This window comes from Micropterus salmoides, unplaced genomic scaffold (genome assembly GCF_014851395.1).
Source record: "Micropterus salmoides isolate LMB-PRFRI ecotype aquatic unplaced genomic scaffold, ASM1485139v1 Ms_hic_scaffold_1, whole genome shotgun sequence".
In the NCBI taxonomy this organism is placed as follows: domain Eukaryota; kingdom Metazoa; phylum Chordata; class Actinopteri; order Centrarchiformes; family Centrarchidae; genus Micropterus; species Micropterus salmoides.
Window position 1 is genome coordinate 52,165,832 of NW_024040040.1, and position 15,316 is coordinate 52,181,147.

At 44.0% G+C, this 15,316-nt stretch overlaps 1 protein-coding gene and 1 pseudogene across 15 annotated transcripts in view; both read right to left on the reverse strand.

Annotated features, from left to right (window-relative positions):
- Nucleotides 1-10,933, reverse strand: part of tnikb (TRAF2 and NCK interacting kinase b) — a 62,786-nt gene extending 51,853 nt beyond the window's left edge. For 8 of the 15 annotated variants that reach the window (XM_038709983.1, XM_038710016.1, XM_038709975.1 and 5 more), the window contains exons 1-2: nt 10,424-10,930; nt 5,542-5,607 (exon numbers count right to left, since the gene is read on the reverse strand). In XM_038709983.1, the coding sequence (XP_038565911.1) occupies nt 5,542-5,607; nt 10,424-10,531 (174 nt within the window). In that variant the 5' untranslated portion in view covers nt 10,532-10,930. Of the gene's footprint in view, nt 1-5,541; nt 5,608-10,423 lie in introns of all 15 variants that reach the window. The other 7 variants (XM_038709956.1, XM_038710025.1, XM_038709965.1 and 4 more) reach the window with 3 other exon arrangements.
- Nucleotides 1-15,316, reverse strand: part of LOC119896614 — an 858,889-nt pseudogene that overhangs the window by 358,726 nt on the left and 484,847 nt on the right.

Genomic DNA, 15,316 nt, shown 5'->3' on the forward strand with positions numbered 1-15,316 from the left:
ACACACAAATAAGGACTTAATCTTTTATTGAGATGCTTATTTTGTTGAGGAAAAAGGACTGAAAAAAGCTTTTACTTAATTTTACTCAGGCTTGTTTGTTGAAAAGGATTTTATCATAATTATTTTGACTGTTCTGCCTCAGATTTGTGAAGTGATCCAGTGTTTGGCATCAAGTGTCAAGTTTAAACCACAATTAACCTTCAGGTTTCTTCAACTTTCACTCAGGAACAAAAATCAGCCTTTAAACCCAAAAGAAAATAACGATTTGACACTTATCGTGATAATTATCAATATCGAAAGATATGAAACTTTTTATCGTGATAACATTTTTGGCCGTATCGTCCAGCTTGGTTCATTTTTTACCGTTTCTGTCTCATTCCCTGTTCTCTTATCTTAGTTCATGTCTTAGTGTGAAGTCCTGGTTCTGTGTTTTAGTTCTAAGTTCTTTGTCTTAGATTTTTTTTCTAGTTTCCCATTAAGATGTATTCTGTCTTCTGTTTCACTCATGCTGGTTCATTTGTTCTACCTGTCAGCCTGTTTATTCTTTACAATATAACAATACACGCTTGCCTGTAATGCTGTTAGATTAGATCTGTTGTTACTTAGGAGAAACATGTCAACATTTAGAGAAGACGACGGTGATCGAGGACATTTAGGGCTCCAAAACTTTTATTACCACCTTCCCGAAACTCACACGTGGGGGGGGGGGGGGGGGGGGGGCTAACATCGTTCCACAGCAGCTCCAGCACCAGATTTCTGCCTGGTTAAACATCCGACCGTTTAGATATCACTAATATGGTGTTAAATTGTTGGCAGTAAATTTGAACCTCATGCAACAAGCTCTTCTCAGAACTGTTGCGTTGTCCGAGGACGGGACGCTTGCAAAGCTTTCCCGTCTCTAACCATGAGTTGCATATGTCTTGAAAGTACATGTGAAGTAAGAAGAGAGCCGAACCTGGTAAAGAAAACTGCCTCCATGCCCAAATCAGAGAGCACAGCAGGATTCAACAGGGGGAGTACTGAGTGAGCACTGAAAACAGCTGAGCAAAGATCCAAAACCACTAAAGTGAAAAAGCTAAAATGGCTGCATGTGATGGTCTTTCCTGCAGGAATAAGCTCAGGTGGGCATTTAAACAGGATATTCTGAACAGCTCTGAAACGATTCCTTGCATGTTTTTACACCTCAAAGATGAAATACTTTTCCCAAATATTCCAACCCAATCTGCGTATTTGAATGAATAAGAATCAGAAAAAAAGAGGATCAACTTCATTTACAGCAAGAAATCCCTGGTTTTCTAGTAAACAAGTGAAATACTTCCAGGAACTATTTTAAAATGGTGAAAAAACACTGAACCTTAGTAAACGTCAGAACATCAGAGAGCCAGAAATAGACCAGCTTCTATCGAGCGGTGAATTTGCATTCTGAGATGCATCAAACACTTCGGTGTACGTCACGTGTTTGCATGTGATTCAGAAGAAAAGCCTTCCCAGCACCCGGGAATGTGATGAAAACAAGATATGAATGAGGGAGGAGGCGCAGCTGGAGGGCTTTTAGACCAGATCTGTGCTTTGCAGTCAACATCTAAATGCCTCCAGCGAAGGAATCAATACAGTTCAGACAAATGAAGACTAGATCAATGTGTCAAACATTCATTATAAACCCTCAAAGTCTCCATTCTGCCAGCACACACAAGCATTAGGAACAAATTATGACCATCCCAATGTCAAAACAAGTGATTATACATCTCGTACCGTCTCTGTGATGAGCAAATAAACTATTTCTGATAACAATGGCACCGGTGCAGCAGGACAAAATGAGATCAAACTCTCAGCTGCCTCCTCATTCAAAGCCTGTCCTGAGCTTTTACACGCCTGAAAGATGAGGTCAAATAGAACAAGTGTGATCACAAGGTCACAGGTTTGATTCCCCGGAGCTGCGAACGTGCTGCTTAGCGAGGTACCAAACTACCAGCCTGCTGAAATCCTCTCTAGATAACAGCAGATAAATAAACGCCTGCAGTGAAATGTAAACTTTTACGAGTGTTTTACATGCTTTAATGCTCTCAGAGAACTGGCAGTCTTCCACCATCAGTCAAATCTGCTCTCTCCTGCTCGCTCACTATCTGTAACTGAGAAAGATCAGTGAAACTGTGAGCTGGGAGGGGGGAGGCGTCAGCGGCCCCCCAGGGGAGAAAAAACGTTTTGAGAAGCAGCTGGAAAACGTCGGCAGGGAGCAGGAAAGAAAAATATTCTGGTCACGACTGGAAAGTAACTAAGTACTTGAACTTTCCTTCCCCGACAGTTCGGGGGGGAAATATTAGGCAATACTTTATTTTACGACTCCCACAGCTTCACAAAAAAAATAAAATCCTTAGAAGCAAATTACATGGAATCGCAATTTCTGATTAAGTTTCCTGGAAAACAATATTTAATTTGGTGCTAATTATAGGCAAAATGGAGACACTTTCAATTAATTAATTCCAATTAATTTCTAGCTTAGCCTAAGGAGTCTTCTACTGAGTGCAGCCAAATGTGTTGTTTTTCTATGACACTTCTCTTAAACTACAGACTCGTGGACGATATAATATCCTAAGTATGTATATTTATGATAACTACATTACAAATGATATATAGATATTTTTTTATCCTCCTATAGTGGCTCTCCTTTGCACTGGTATTAGTTTGATATTGCTCATATCGTGTGTTACGGGGTAAAGATATTAACACCATTTCTTATAATTGGTTATTAAACGAGCTCCATAACAAGCCGGTAATGTTAGTTTAAAAAGGTTTATTAGGTTGAGTAATAAGTCTGATAATAGAAAAAGATCTTGAAAACTTCTATTTTCTACATAACTGTAAACTTTTGGTTTTAGATATTTAATATATCAAGGGGTTGATCCAGATGTTCGATTTTGTTTTGTCTAGCTTGTCTTAACTAGCTCAACTCTTTTCAGTCTCACAGTGTTTTTCACTGTTTTCCCTTTCATTATATAGTATTAAAGTACACAAATCTTTCCCTAATAATGTACCTAAAAACCCCGCAGTACCTCTAAACTAAATAACTCCAAATGATTCTCCTCTTTCATTCAGCCAATAATACAACTGTCTGTGCAAGTGTGGGCGTCACTGAAGAGTCAGTGTTGCTATTGGAAGGTTAGAGCAAAATAAGGTGAGATATTTCTTTCAGTGTGTCTTATTATTTTATAATGCCAGGTCTTAATCTACCCACCATGCTTTGTGATCGACCACAGTTTGCATTCATTTTGGTCTATCAATCATTTCGCCAAAGGAGGCGTCACCCTGTTGAAACAGCAGATCAATACCGAGCGTCCAGCAGACAGCGTGAATGTTTTCGAGGCTGTGTGTGTGTGTGTCTCTTTGTGTATCAGCAGACACGTGCGAGTGTGCTAACTGCTTTCACGCACACAGCCTCTCTCTGCTGTGTTGTTACTGCCGGCGTGGGCGTCTTCCGCTGCCTAACAAAAGGAGAAAGTCAGAAGTAACTTCAGTTTTGGTCAAAAAATAAATTGTGTCGTTTCTTTGAGCTCGCAGAGTCAGAGGAGAACGCGGAGGAGGAGGAGGAGGGGGTGAAGTGGCTTCCCACTGAGCCAACAAATCTCAATTCACATTTTTCAAACATCTGATGAGCAGCAGACATCCTGAGCACACCCACTACAAAACATCACACAGCATGAGTCCCCTGAAATGTCCATCATTTCGCCATTAAATCAGGATGAATTCAAACAGCAGCGCTTACATGGCAACATAAAAACAAGGCGGATAGCAAATAGCAGATTATTAGTACTTGCTTCTGGCTATTTACAAGTTTTGTAACCCATTACATTCCCATAGCAGGTTTGGCAACCTGTGACACACATGCCAGCATGTAAAGCTACTTTCTGAGGCACCAGAGAAGGCAAATATGACATTATTGAAATATGTCACTACTTTGTTACATGTTAGATCAGTGTGGTCCTACAATTACTGCTAAGCCAGTGTTATGAATTACTGTTGACATTAATGACATGTGAAGGATCCTTGAGCAGCTGTGCAACAGCGCAGGTGCTGTAACCAGTAAAACCTGGCAAATAGGAGACCAATCCCACCAATGTGCATTAGGGCTGAATCACATTGATCACAATAAGAAGCTGTGACGAGTTCAATCTCAAAACGTTTTGCGCCAGTTTGCAGCGTTGCAAACGGTTGCAACGACATGTTTCCTTGCAACGTTGTGCAACAGGCTTCGTCACAGGTGTTACCCAATCAACTGCGACAAGTTTGTAAACACAACGGTGTTGAAAAGGCAGGAAAATGCAGTGCGCTTGCGTGCACAGCAGGGAGTTCGAGACACCACCGTTTCGATTGAAAAAAACGTTTTGTCTGCGCTGAACTCCAAGTACACCCAGAAGCCACCGCACACAAAACGTAATGACAATCATCTCGGCTCACGTACAGTATGGATCCTGATGTCCTGATATTAATCGCAATTTCGATTTGAAAACGATTAATCGTTCAGCCCTAATGTGCATGCGACATAGCGAGCAAATCTAGAGCTCAGGCCTTTTCAGCCCAGTCTGAAAAAGGAGTTCAGGTTTGTTGCAAGAGAAGACCGAACTGTATGTGCTGAGAAAATGTGGCGTGTCAAACATCAAACTAAGGAAGAGAAAAGAGTCAGATATAGCTGAGTCGACGGCAGTGTCAAAATATGCTTAACTAAACAGACACTTTAAAACACTTTGCACCTCTAAACACCAGGCTACATGTTGCAGTTTGAGTGCATTGCTAAACGTGGGAATCCACACACAAAGAAGGCTTTTCTCAACAGTGCAGAGGTTTTGTTTGACGGACTGCCTAATAAAGAAATCGAGGATTAAAGACTCGCCTCTGTGCGCGAGAACTGTTGAGAGGAACATTACTGAAACGGCAGAAAGTGTGCACGTCCAGCTAACAGTCGCGCTGACAAATGCACAGGTGTCGAGTGAAGCTGGGGGTGAAAATGGGAACGTTAATAACATCCCACGTCTCACAGCCGGCTGATTACAATCCATCCAGAGGCACGTGTGCAGCTGAAAGCGTCAACATACAGAGCACAGAAAGGCAGAGACACTAACTCCAAGATTACGTCTGACTACATGACAACATGGTGTTGTACGAACGTGTGAATGAGTAACTGAGAGAGGGGGTACAGCTCTGTTATAAACAAGGTCAAACCAATGATAGGGTAACTGACTTTCAGTGCAGTGGTTATTATTGTGAAAATACCCATCAAAGATCATTAAAACACCACACCTCATTACCTGCAAATGTACTCAACATGACAATTAGGGTTCTTAGAAATTGTTTTCCACCATCAACCTCTAACTTAACACAGAGAAATCAACGAATGGTTCTGACATTAAAAAGGTTTTGGTGTTTCTGCATCCTTAAATTTTTAATTATACAATAAAGCACAGTATATAATGTAAATGTAGCTTGTGCACTGTTTATAGGAGGAAGCTTCACACACCAGCACGTGAGTGGAAGATTATTTAGTCTTACCTTGTAGACCTGCCCATAGGTGCCATTTCCAACCAGTTCGACCAGCTCAAAGATACCAGCTGGGTCCTGAGAGGGAGGGATGAATGAGGAGGAGGAGAAAGCACAGGGACAAAAAGCAGAGTTAGTTAGGAGGACATAAACTGGACATAAGATGGATGTAGGAATTTGTGAGTGTGGAATTTGACCTTCACACACAGACACACACACATTGAAAGGTTGCCTGCATACCTGTGGTATTTCCCTGTAATATGAGGTTACCTAGGAAGCTACAGCCCTGGTTTCTCTCGAGTCTTACAGAAACCACCCCGTGTGCAAGTCCACACTCATGCAGATGAGCTGCAGTTTAACCAGCTTCTGTAACTCAATGCGATCTCTAAATCACTGCGTTTACATTCACTGAAACTCCCAAGTCGCAGTAATCTGAATTCTTAAACATGCTGTGAACAAAGGACCACTGACAGAAACCTGTTTGTGTCCCCAGGTTTCTGTGTGGTCATATGTATGACAAAGACTGCAGACTGGAAAACTGTTGCTCTGACAAGCAGACAAGTGAAAGGGAAAATTGTTTTACGTAGAGATGCTTCCTCGTATTCAAAATCAGTCCATGCAACATCCAATAAAAACTGAAACTGAACATAAGTAGGTTTGCAATGGTTGAGCTAAAACCTGCGACGTCTTGGGAGAAACTGTGTCGTTAAAGCAAAAGCTTGACATTTTGGGAAATATGCTTATTTGCTTTTTTTTTTTTTTTTACAGAGAGTTACATGAGAAGATCAACACCGCTAATGTAAATATGAAGCTACAGCTAGTAGCCAGTTAGCTGGCTTATCAGAAAGACTGGACACAGGCTAACCTCTAAAGCTCACACGTTAGCCTTTACATTTTTACTTTAGAGACATATTAAGCATTTAAAGTCCATTGTGTTTGTACAGATTAAACAAAGATATGATGTGTACTGTTTTATGTTTAGACAAAGCTAGGCTAGCTGTTTCCCCACGTTTCCAGTCTTTATGCTAAGCTAAGCTAACTGGCTGCTGGCCAGACATGAGAATCTTCACATCTAGTGTCAGTGTGAAAGAAAACATTTCTTTTAACAATATCACATGTGAAAACCATCCCTGTCTAGACGAAAAAAGCGACCGCATGCTGCTAAATAAAGTTTTGTTCCAGCTGTACTTTTAGTAATTTATGTTATTTACGAACGTCACTGTTTTTATCGAATAAAGGTTTTTTTCGCACCTCTGGAAAGAAAACATCAGCTGTTCTTTATACAAGATCAAATTACTGCCTTATCCTTTGTAGCGTTAAATCTCAGTAGGTAAACAATCACTAACATGCTGAAGTGTCAATAAAAAACTTCATTGTGTAAAATTGATTGAATGATTGTGTACCGACGTGGAGCCTCTGTGTCTGTATTGACACACTGGTTAAAACTTAAGTGTGTTGAGTTTCTTCACCTTAAAATCTCAGATTAACAGTAAAATGCCGAGTATGACGGGTGACAGTAACCGTGGAAATCCCCCACACAAGATAACTGTGGAGGAGGGAATTCAAACACTCACAAGATAATCTTATCTTCAGGCTGATTAAAATTCAATAAACCTCCTAAAACACATATCTTGATCTTTATGCATACCTGTGTGGGTGTGTGTTTGGTATTAGTGTGCATGCATGCATGTGTGTGTGAGAGAGAGAGAGCATACAGTAGGCCACAAGGGACCGTAAAGGACGATTACAGTGGAGCCTCCTGAAGAGGATTAGCTTTAAAAAGCTGCGTTCATTTTCACTCAAGGTCAAACAAACCCAGAAGACCAATGCCTCATCTGCACACACACTTACACACACACACACACACACCTGTACACGCCTGTTACAGACTTTACTAACTGTCGGACCACACAACGGAAAAACAACAGCCAAGAGCAAAGGGAGATCCAAGGAGCTGATGCAGAATTTAAGGCCCACCTGAAACTTACTGGCGGCCTGTGAGATTTCCCCTTGATAAACACCTGTACACAAGTTTGTACCTAATGAATAGGAGACGATGAGAACACTTTCAGAGCACAAAGCATAAAGAAAATGTAACGTACTAGTGCAGCTTTAAAGAAGAAACAATGCTGTCGGATGAGACGTTAAACCGAGACTCCTGACTCACTGTGGTCATTAAAGATCTCACGGCACTTGTCGCAAACAGTAGGGAGTTCCCCGGGTGTCATGGCAAAATTCCCAACCTGAGTTTTCACCATCTGGCCATCTAATCATCCCCCTCAGGCTGATGTGTGGGGAGCGTTCTGGCGCTAAATGGCTGCCGTGCATCACCCAGGTGGGTGCTACACATGGGCGGTGGTTGAGGCGAGTCCCCCCTACTTCACTGTGAAGCGCTTTGAGTGTAAAAGTTAATAAAGATTATTATTATTATTATTATTATTATTATTAATCAGACATGGACGTAGTTCATTGGGATTTACTGTTTTAAGGCTGCTTTTTAGTGCTGGTGTTGTCTTAACAATGAAATGTGCATTTTAAGACTGAAGTTGTTCCCCTGAGAGGCAGCGAGAACATCAGCACTGCAGAGAACAGCCTGTCTACCGATCTGCCACCTGGCCAATTTCTGGTCATTCCTGCTGGTTTCACACATTACTCGCTTACTTAATCATAACTAATACTGCTTGAACAGACAGGTCAAGTCCTCCAAGCTCAATGACACAGCAGGTAGTTGAGAATGCATCTCACACCGCGGCCATTTAGTAGCTGTACTTGAGCTCTCTGTCAAAAGGAAGCAGCAACTTCACACCTTTGCTTCTGACAGACAAGAATCATAAATCACTCTGCCCACGTCAGGCAATCCACGCCGAAGGTCGTTTTACAAACCACCGACGCTGTTGTTTATCTGGTGACAACGGCAAGCAGTCAACAAGTTTCATTGTACTGGTTTGGACGAGAAAATTAAAGTAAATGTTAAAATAATTATTTGTGATTCATCTTTGAGCTACAGCAGTTGTTTTGGAAAGCAGTGGATCATTCTGGCAGAGTCATGCTAGACAAGAACTAGTTCTTACGACATGTTTGACATTTCCACATCAGCAGTTTGGATGATTTTATCCACTGGTTTGTTTACGACCTGTCTTGATTGTCTCGCCGCTTGTGTTCCTGACTTGTTGTTCTAGAGATGTTGTCACATCTCAGCAGTGGAGCTGTAACTCCAAAAATAGAAATCAAGACCCGGCTGTGAGTCTTCCTTTAGCAGAGCGCTAAAAAGCCCTCGTTTTCCCTCCTACCCGAAGTGCATTTTGTTTGAATAATGGGAAAGGACATTTGGTAACTAAGAATCCAGCAGACATGACCTTTGTGTAGCTCTAAGACTCCAACAGCTTTTAATACGGTCCCTGACCAGAGCTGTCAGAGGAACATAACCTCCGCCTGTGTGAACAGAGTCAGTCTGTGTGGAGGACGAAGACTTTCGTCTCTAATGGGAGATCCAGAGAGAAGAAGAGGAGGTGGGGAGGTAAATAAGGAAGGTGAAGATGGGTCAAACTACACGAGGGGATGATCAGAGGAGGATTTGGGATTCGACACGCTGCAGAAACAGGAAGTGTGTGTCTGCTTGCGACAGGCTTTACGTCACACTGAAATGTTTCCCCCCAGCTCCGTCCTGGGTGACCTAATTTCTGGTCCACTGAGGGAGAGAGCAAGGATTCTCGTTTTTACAAGAACACGTACATCTATTCTCATCCTTCTGTCTGTCACACACACACACGTTCAGTCCCACCCGGTCAATCATGTCCAGACTTGATTGTTGCTCTGCAGGTACAACTGTGTTGCATAAGCAGCAGGCGAAAAGGTGGGGAACAGAAAGAGGGGCTGTGCATAATCACACACACTCACATGCACACACACACTCACATGCACACACACACTCACATGCACACACACACACTCACATGCGCACACACACACACACACTCACACTCACATGCACAGTAGTATTGAGTTATGTAGATCATTTTGAGCTGAGCAGTTAAATCCAAATTTGTAAGTTTACATTTATCTGAATGTGTCATCACTGTCCCTCACACACACACACACACACACACACACACACACACACACATTCCGCCACTGTCTCCTTCTGCACAGCTCATTTCCTCGCGGGCGCGCACGCGCACATACCCACAAACAGCCCCAGCGATGCAATGCTGCTGTCGCCACAACATCACGAAATGGCGGAACTCGCTCCTGTTGCGGTTATCATCGCTTTTTTTCACGGTGTGTGTTTGTATGTGTGAGTGAGGGAGTGCGCGCGTGCGTGTGTGCATGCATCGGAAGCCTGATTATCTGTGTGCCTTTCACTTTGTGTGTGTGTGCGTGTGTTGTGCACCTGTCAGTGTGCAGGCAGCTTAACATCTGCCCCACATAACACAGACAGAGCGGCCTCTATCATGCTGTCTGACGCACGCGCACGATGGCGGGTGCACGCGCGGCAGCAGCAGCTCAGGGCCTCATTACATCACGTCCCAATTGTTAAGAAAAAAACTCCAACAACAAATAATAACATGAGTGTCGGTGGGAGGCTACATGATCCCTCACTCAAGCCTGATTTCCTCAATCACTGGCCGCCGTGCACGAGCACTACAGCCCCCCACACACATACAGGCTATAGTACGTGCATGCGCACGCACACCACCAGGCGGGCGGCAGCAAAGCCAGTGGAAGGCGCAGGGAGACGCATCCATGCGCTGTGGAGAGGAGGGTGAGGATGGGGAGTAGAGGGGATGAAAGAAGGAGGAGGGGGGGGTGGACAGGTGCTCAACAGCCTCACACGCACGCGCACACATAAACACAGACTCCACACGCACGTGCACACACAGAGAGAGAAATTTACCCGTAGTGCAGACAGGTCTATCTCGTCCAGACTCCGCGCTGGGGAGTCGCTCGCCATGGTTCTCTCGGTATTTACGGGACTCAAGATGGAAGCTTCCTCAACGACCATCGACCGAGAGGTGCAGAGCGGCGGGGATGAACACACACAGACACTCCTCTAAAATAAATAAATCCCCCCACCCACCCCAAAAAAATCCCCCAAAATCCTTATGCAGGCTTTGCTTTCCCGGGTGGAGAAATGACCGCTCCGGGAGGGACAGAAGACGGAGGAGGAGCGCAGGAGGGAGGCGATGAGCGCGGAGCTCCAGGTGCTACATGCTGCTCGGCGTGGTGAATCCGGTCAATCTGGTACCTCGATCCCCAATCTGGACGGGAGCGGGGAGGTCTCGGGGTGACACACAGAGAGAGAGAGAGAGAGAGAGAGAAAGGCAGAGCACAGCAGCCGAGGCGCACTGATCACACTCCGTCTGTCCGTCCGTCGGTGTGGCGGCGCAGAAACGCGCTTCCCGGGAGTGGCCTGCGAGGAGGCTGCGCTACACACAGAGACGCCCACAATGTCACACACACACGCACACACACATACACACACCTTCAGGGTGAAAAGGCAAATTCACACAGCTGTCTCTTCCTGTATGGCAGCTTATTAAGGACAAAACTAAGTGACAATCAATCAGGATTCTTGGCTGCAGGTCACATAACCTCAAGCATTAACGGTGAGACCCGAGAGGGGAGGGACGCTGCCCTTTCTTGTGGAAATGGCCTTTAAAAAACCCCCATGAGACATTTTAAGGCTTCATTTATGTCTTAATGTCACATCAGAAAGACACATGCAGCAACAGTAGTGCCCTCTGTCCTGTCTAGCCCCAGCTTGTGTCTCTCACATATTCCAGTTCCTAAAAATACAGAAACACAGACATGGTTGTTCAACTAAACTAACTGCTGTTCTCAAGGTATTTCCAGGATCCTCAAAGACTCTTCAAACCATCTGGATGAAAAATATTCCATCTGCTGCCTGATAAAAATATCTCTGTACTGTGTTTTGCTCTTTTTGTAAAGCAAAATATGAAAGTGTTATTTTTAGATGGGTAAAAGAGTCTCTGAGGAGTCTGGAAATACCTTCAGAACGGTGGCCAGTGTCATTAAACTATATACTCAGTTTTTCAGATCACCAGGTTTTTATTTCCCCCCAAAATCTGGTGCTTCGCTCTGAGACTCGAGGTGCAAACTGGGGCTATGCTCAGCCCTTTTAATGCATCCACACCCCAACAACCACACAGAAAAGATCTTTTCTTCTCTCGAGGAGAAGAAAGTTCAACTGCAGAACTTTTCCAAGAACTATACGTGCATTTCAACCCGTGTAACGTCAGCCCTGTGCCCCGGGCTGCCTGCATGTCGAGGATTCAGAGCGTGCAGGGACAGATTTGTAAACACTGAAACCACAGTGGTGATTTCACAAGCCGGGCAGTCACTGTTCCGAAGCTTCTGACTCACCTGCGGGACACACCCACGATCGTGTCTGTGATCACAGACTGAAATCTGTTGACAAATGAACAATAGTTAGAGCAAAATGCACACAAGACACTTCAGTGCATTGTTGCTTTAATGCCATGGCTGCTTTCAAAAACATAAAAGTAAAAGGTAGCTGTGTTTAAATCACCTGTGTTTGTGAACTCCTGTGAGGGAAAAGGAGGAAAAACACACAAAAAAAAAATGAAATCAGAAATGCGTTTTTGTTAAATAACACATGGTATCGATTATATTTTATAAAATAATAATTTGTCTAAGACATAGTTCTGTGCAGAAGTTTTAGGCAGGCGTGGGTAAAGTAAGAATGATTTGTTAAGAGGTTATAATTAATAATTAACAACCTGCGTGAACAAAGAAAGAAATCTAAATCAAATCAAGATTTAACCACTCTTCAAAACAGCGTCAGTTCTTCTAGGTAGACATACTTTCTGAATGAACACAGCAGGTTTGTAGGTTGGTGGAAACATCTTGCAGAATTACACTGATCGTGTTGAACTGGTGATCATTAGCACCTAATTGTTAAGCCATATAACTGGCGACATCCCGCTAAGATCCCTGACTTTGTGCAAGTGTACCTCGAAGAACTGATGCTGTTTTTGAAGGCAAAGGGTGGTCGCACCAATAATCCATCAACATGTAATTCAGATTCTGATAAACCTTGTCTAATCACACAACTCTTCCTAAGAACTCAAATCATCCTCGCTCACTTTTCTGCCCCTGCACGCTCGAGTCTCGACATACTGTTCATCTGAATCACGAAACCTGTTAGTGGGAAAACAAAATGTAATTTGGCTTAAAGCAAATCACACTAAATGATGTGTTTTAAGATGAATACAGCTATTAATATAATGTGTTTCTATGGTTTTTGTGTGTGTGTGTTTGTGTGTGGGTGAGGTCATGCGTCTCTCCTGTAGGTATACAGACAGTTTAGTTCTCAGGACACACCTTAATCAGTGATGCCATGCCAAGGCAGGTATTTCCCACACAAAATCACTACCTCTGATTGAAAACATCAGTCTCTCCAAATTGAACGTTATAAGCATCACTAAGCTCTTATAGTGTTGGATTACATTACACTGCAGGTGTTCATGCTAATGTGTCCGTATCCCTGTGTGCCACGTTTGGGGTTCATGTCATTCATTTGTAAGCAGTCGTGCAAAATTAAACGTCAAGGATGAAAGTGACATGAGAGAATTAAAGATATATATACTACATTGCAGAAAAGTATGTGGACACCCAAACATCACACCCTTATGTGATGTTCATACGTGTGATTCTGTCACCTTGTTCATTAACCTGCTGCTCTTGCATCGTCCACTCTTCTGGTTTCTGCTGCAGGGATTTGATCCCATTCAGACACCAGAGCATCAGCGAGGTCTAACACTGATGTTGGTGATGAGGTCTGTGTTCCAGTTCATCCCAAAGGTGCTGGATGGGGTTGAGTTCAGGGGCTGGGTGCAGACCGGTCAAGTTGTTCCACACCAAACTGGGAAAAAAAACATTTACATTTACGGAGCTGGCTTTGTGCACGTCTAAAATATCAGGTTTCCCTTCCTTGGACCCAAGGAGGCCTAAACAAAACAGGGGAAAACATGGATATGAACAGGGATCTTCGTAAACCTTTGGCAGTGTAAGATTCAGATTGTGTTTCTGTGGCTCCATCTAGTGGCACAAACGAGAACTGCAGGAAGGAGGACTTTAGGACAGCTGAGGTTTTCTGAGGACAAAGTTGTTTTTTTCCATTTTCATCAGTGGCATGTTTTTCCTCTTAGCGACAGGATGATGAAACCTGCGCAAAGACGGATGGAGACCAGAGAGAAAAATATTCAGTGATCATAGAGGAGGAAGGAGGATGATGGCACATTCAGACTGATAAGTTGTGTTTCTTTCACTGAAATATTCCTCTGGTGACTTTGATCTCGTTCTGGATCTGAGGCATTTGCAATTATACAAATTATTACAAAGATACTATACATATAAAAGGTGCCCAGTTTACTTGTTGAACAGCGAATATAGGAGGGTCCCTGGTTTGAGCCTCCAGACGATCCAGTGCTAATCCACCCAGGTGGACCATGTGGGGATCAATGAACTTAAAAGCAGACGTCTACTTCTGCAGTAGCAGCCAGTATCCCAGTTGTGCTCATGCACAAGAATATGGAAGTTCAATGTTGACAAAATGCAGTTCCAAAGGAAATGGCTGTCTGACCGCAAGGTAAGGCACTGAAAATATTCTTATATGTACAGCCCTAGTATATACACTGCTCAAAAACATAAAGGGAACACTAAAATAACACATCCTAGATCTGAATGAGTGAAATAATCTCATTAAATACTCCTTTCTTTACATAGTTGAATGTGCTGACAACAGAATCACACAAAAATTATCAATGGAAATCAAATTTTATCAACCCATGGAGGTCTGGATTTGGAGTCACACTCAAAATCAAAGTGGAAAAACAGACTACAGGCCGATCCAACTTTGATGTAATGTCCTTAAAACAAGTCAGAATGAGGCTCAGTAGTGTGTGTGGCCTCCACGTGCCTGTATGACCTCCCTACAACGCCTGGGCTCCTGATGAGGTGGCGGATGGTCTCCTGAGGGATCTCCTCCAAAGACCTGGACTAAAGCATCCGCCAACTCCTGGACAGTCTGTGGTGCAACGTGGCGTTGGTGGATGGAGCGAGACATGATGTCCCAGATGTGCTCAATTGGATTCAGGTCTGGGGAACGGGCGGGCCGGTCCATAGCATCAATGCCTTCCTCTTGCAGGAACTGCTGACACACTCCAGCCACATGAGGCCTAGCATTGTGTTGCATTAGGAGGAACCCAGGGCCGACCGCACCAGCATATGTTCTCACAAGGGGTCTGAGGATCTCATCTTGGTACCTAATGGCAGTCAGGCTACCTCTGGCGAGCACATGGAGGGCTGTGCGGCCCCACAAAGAAATGCTACCCCACACCATTACTGACCCACCGCCAAACCGGTCACGCTGGAGGATGTTGCAGGCAGCAGAACGTTCTCCACGGCGTCTCCAGACTCTGACGTCTGTCACATGTGCTCAGTGTGAACCTGCTTTCATCTGTGAAGAGCACAGGGCGCCAGTGGCGAATTTGCCAATCTTGGTGTTCTCTGGTGTTTGGGCTGTAAGCACAACCCCCACCTGTGGACGTCGGGCCCTCATACCACCCTCATGGAGTCTGTTTCTGACCGTTTGAGCAGACACATGCACATTTGTGGCCTGCTGGAGGTCATTTTGCAGGGCTCTGGCAGTGCTCCTCCTGCTCCTCCTTGTACAAAGGCGGAGGTAGCGGTCCTGCTGCTGAGTTGTTGCCCTCCTACGGCCTCCTCCACGTCTCCTGATGTA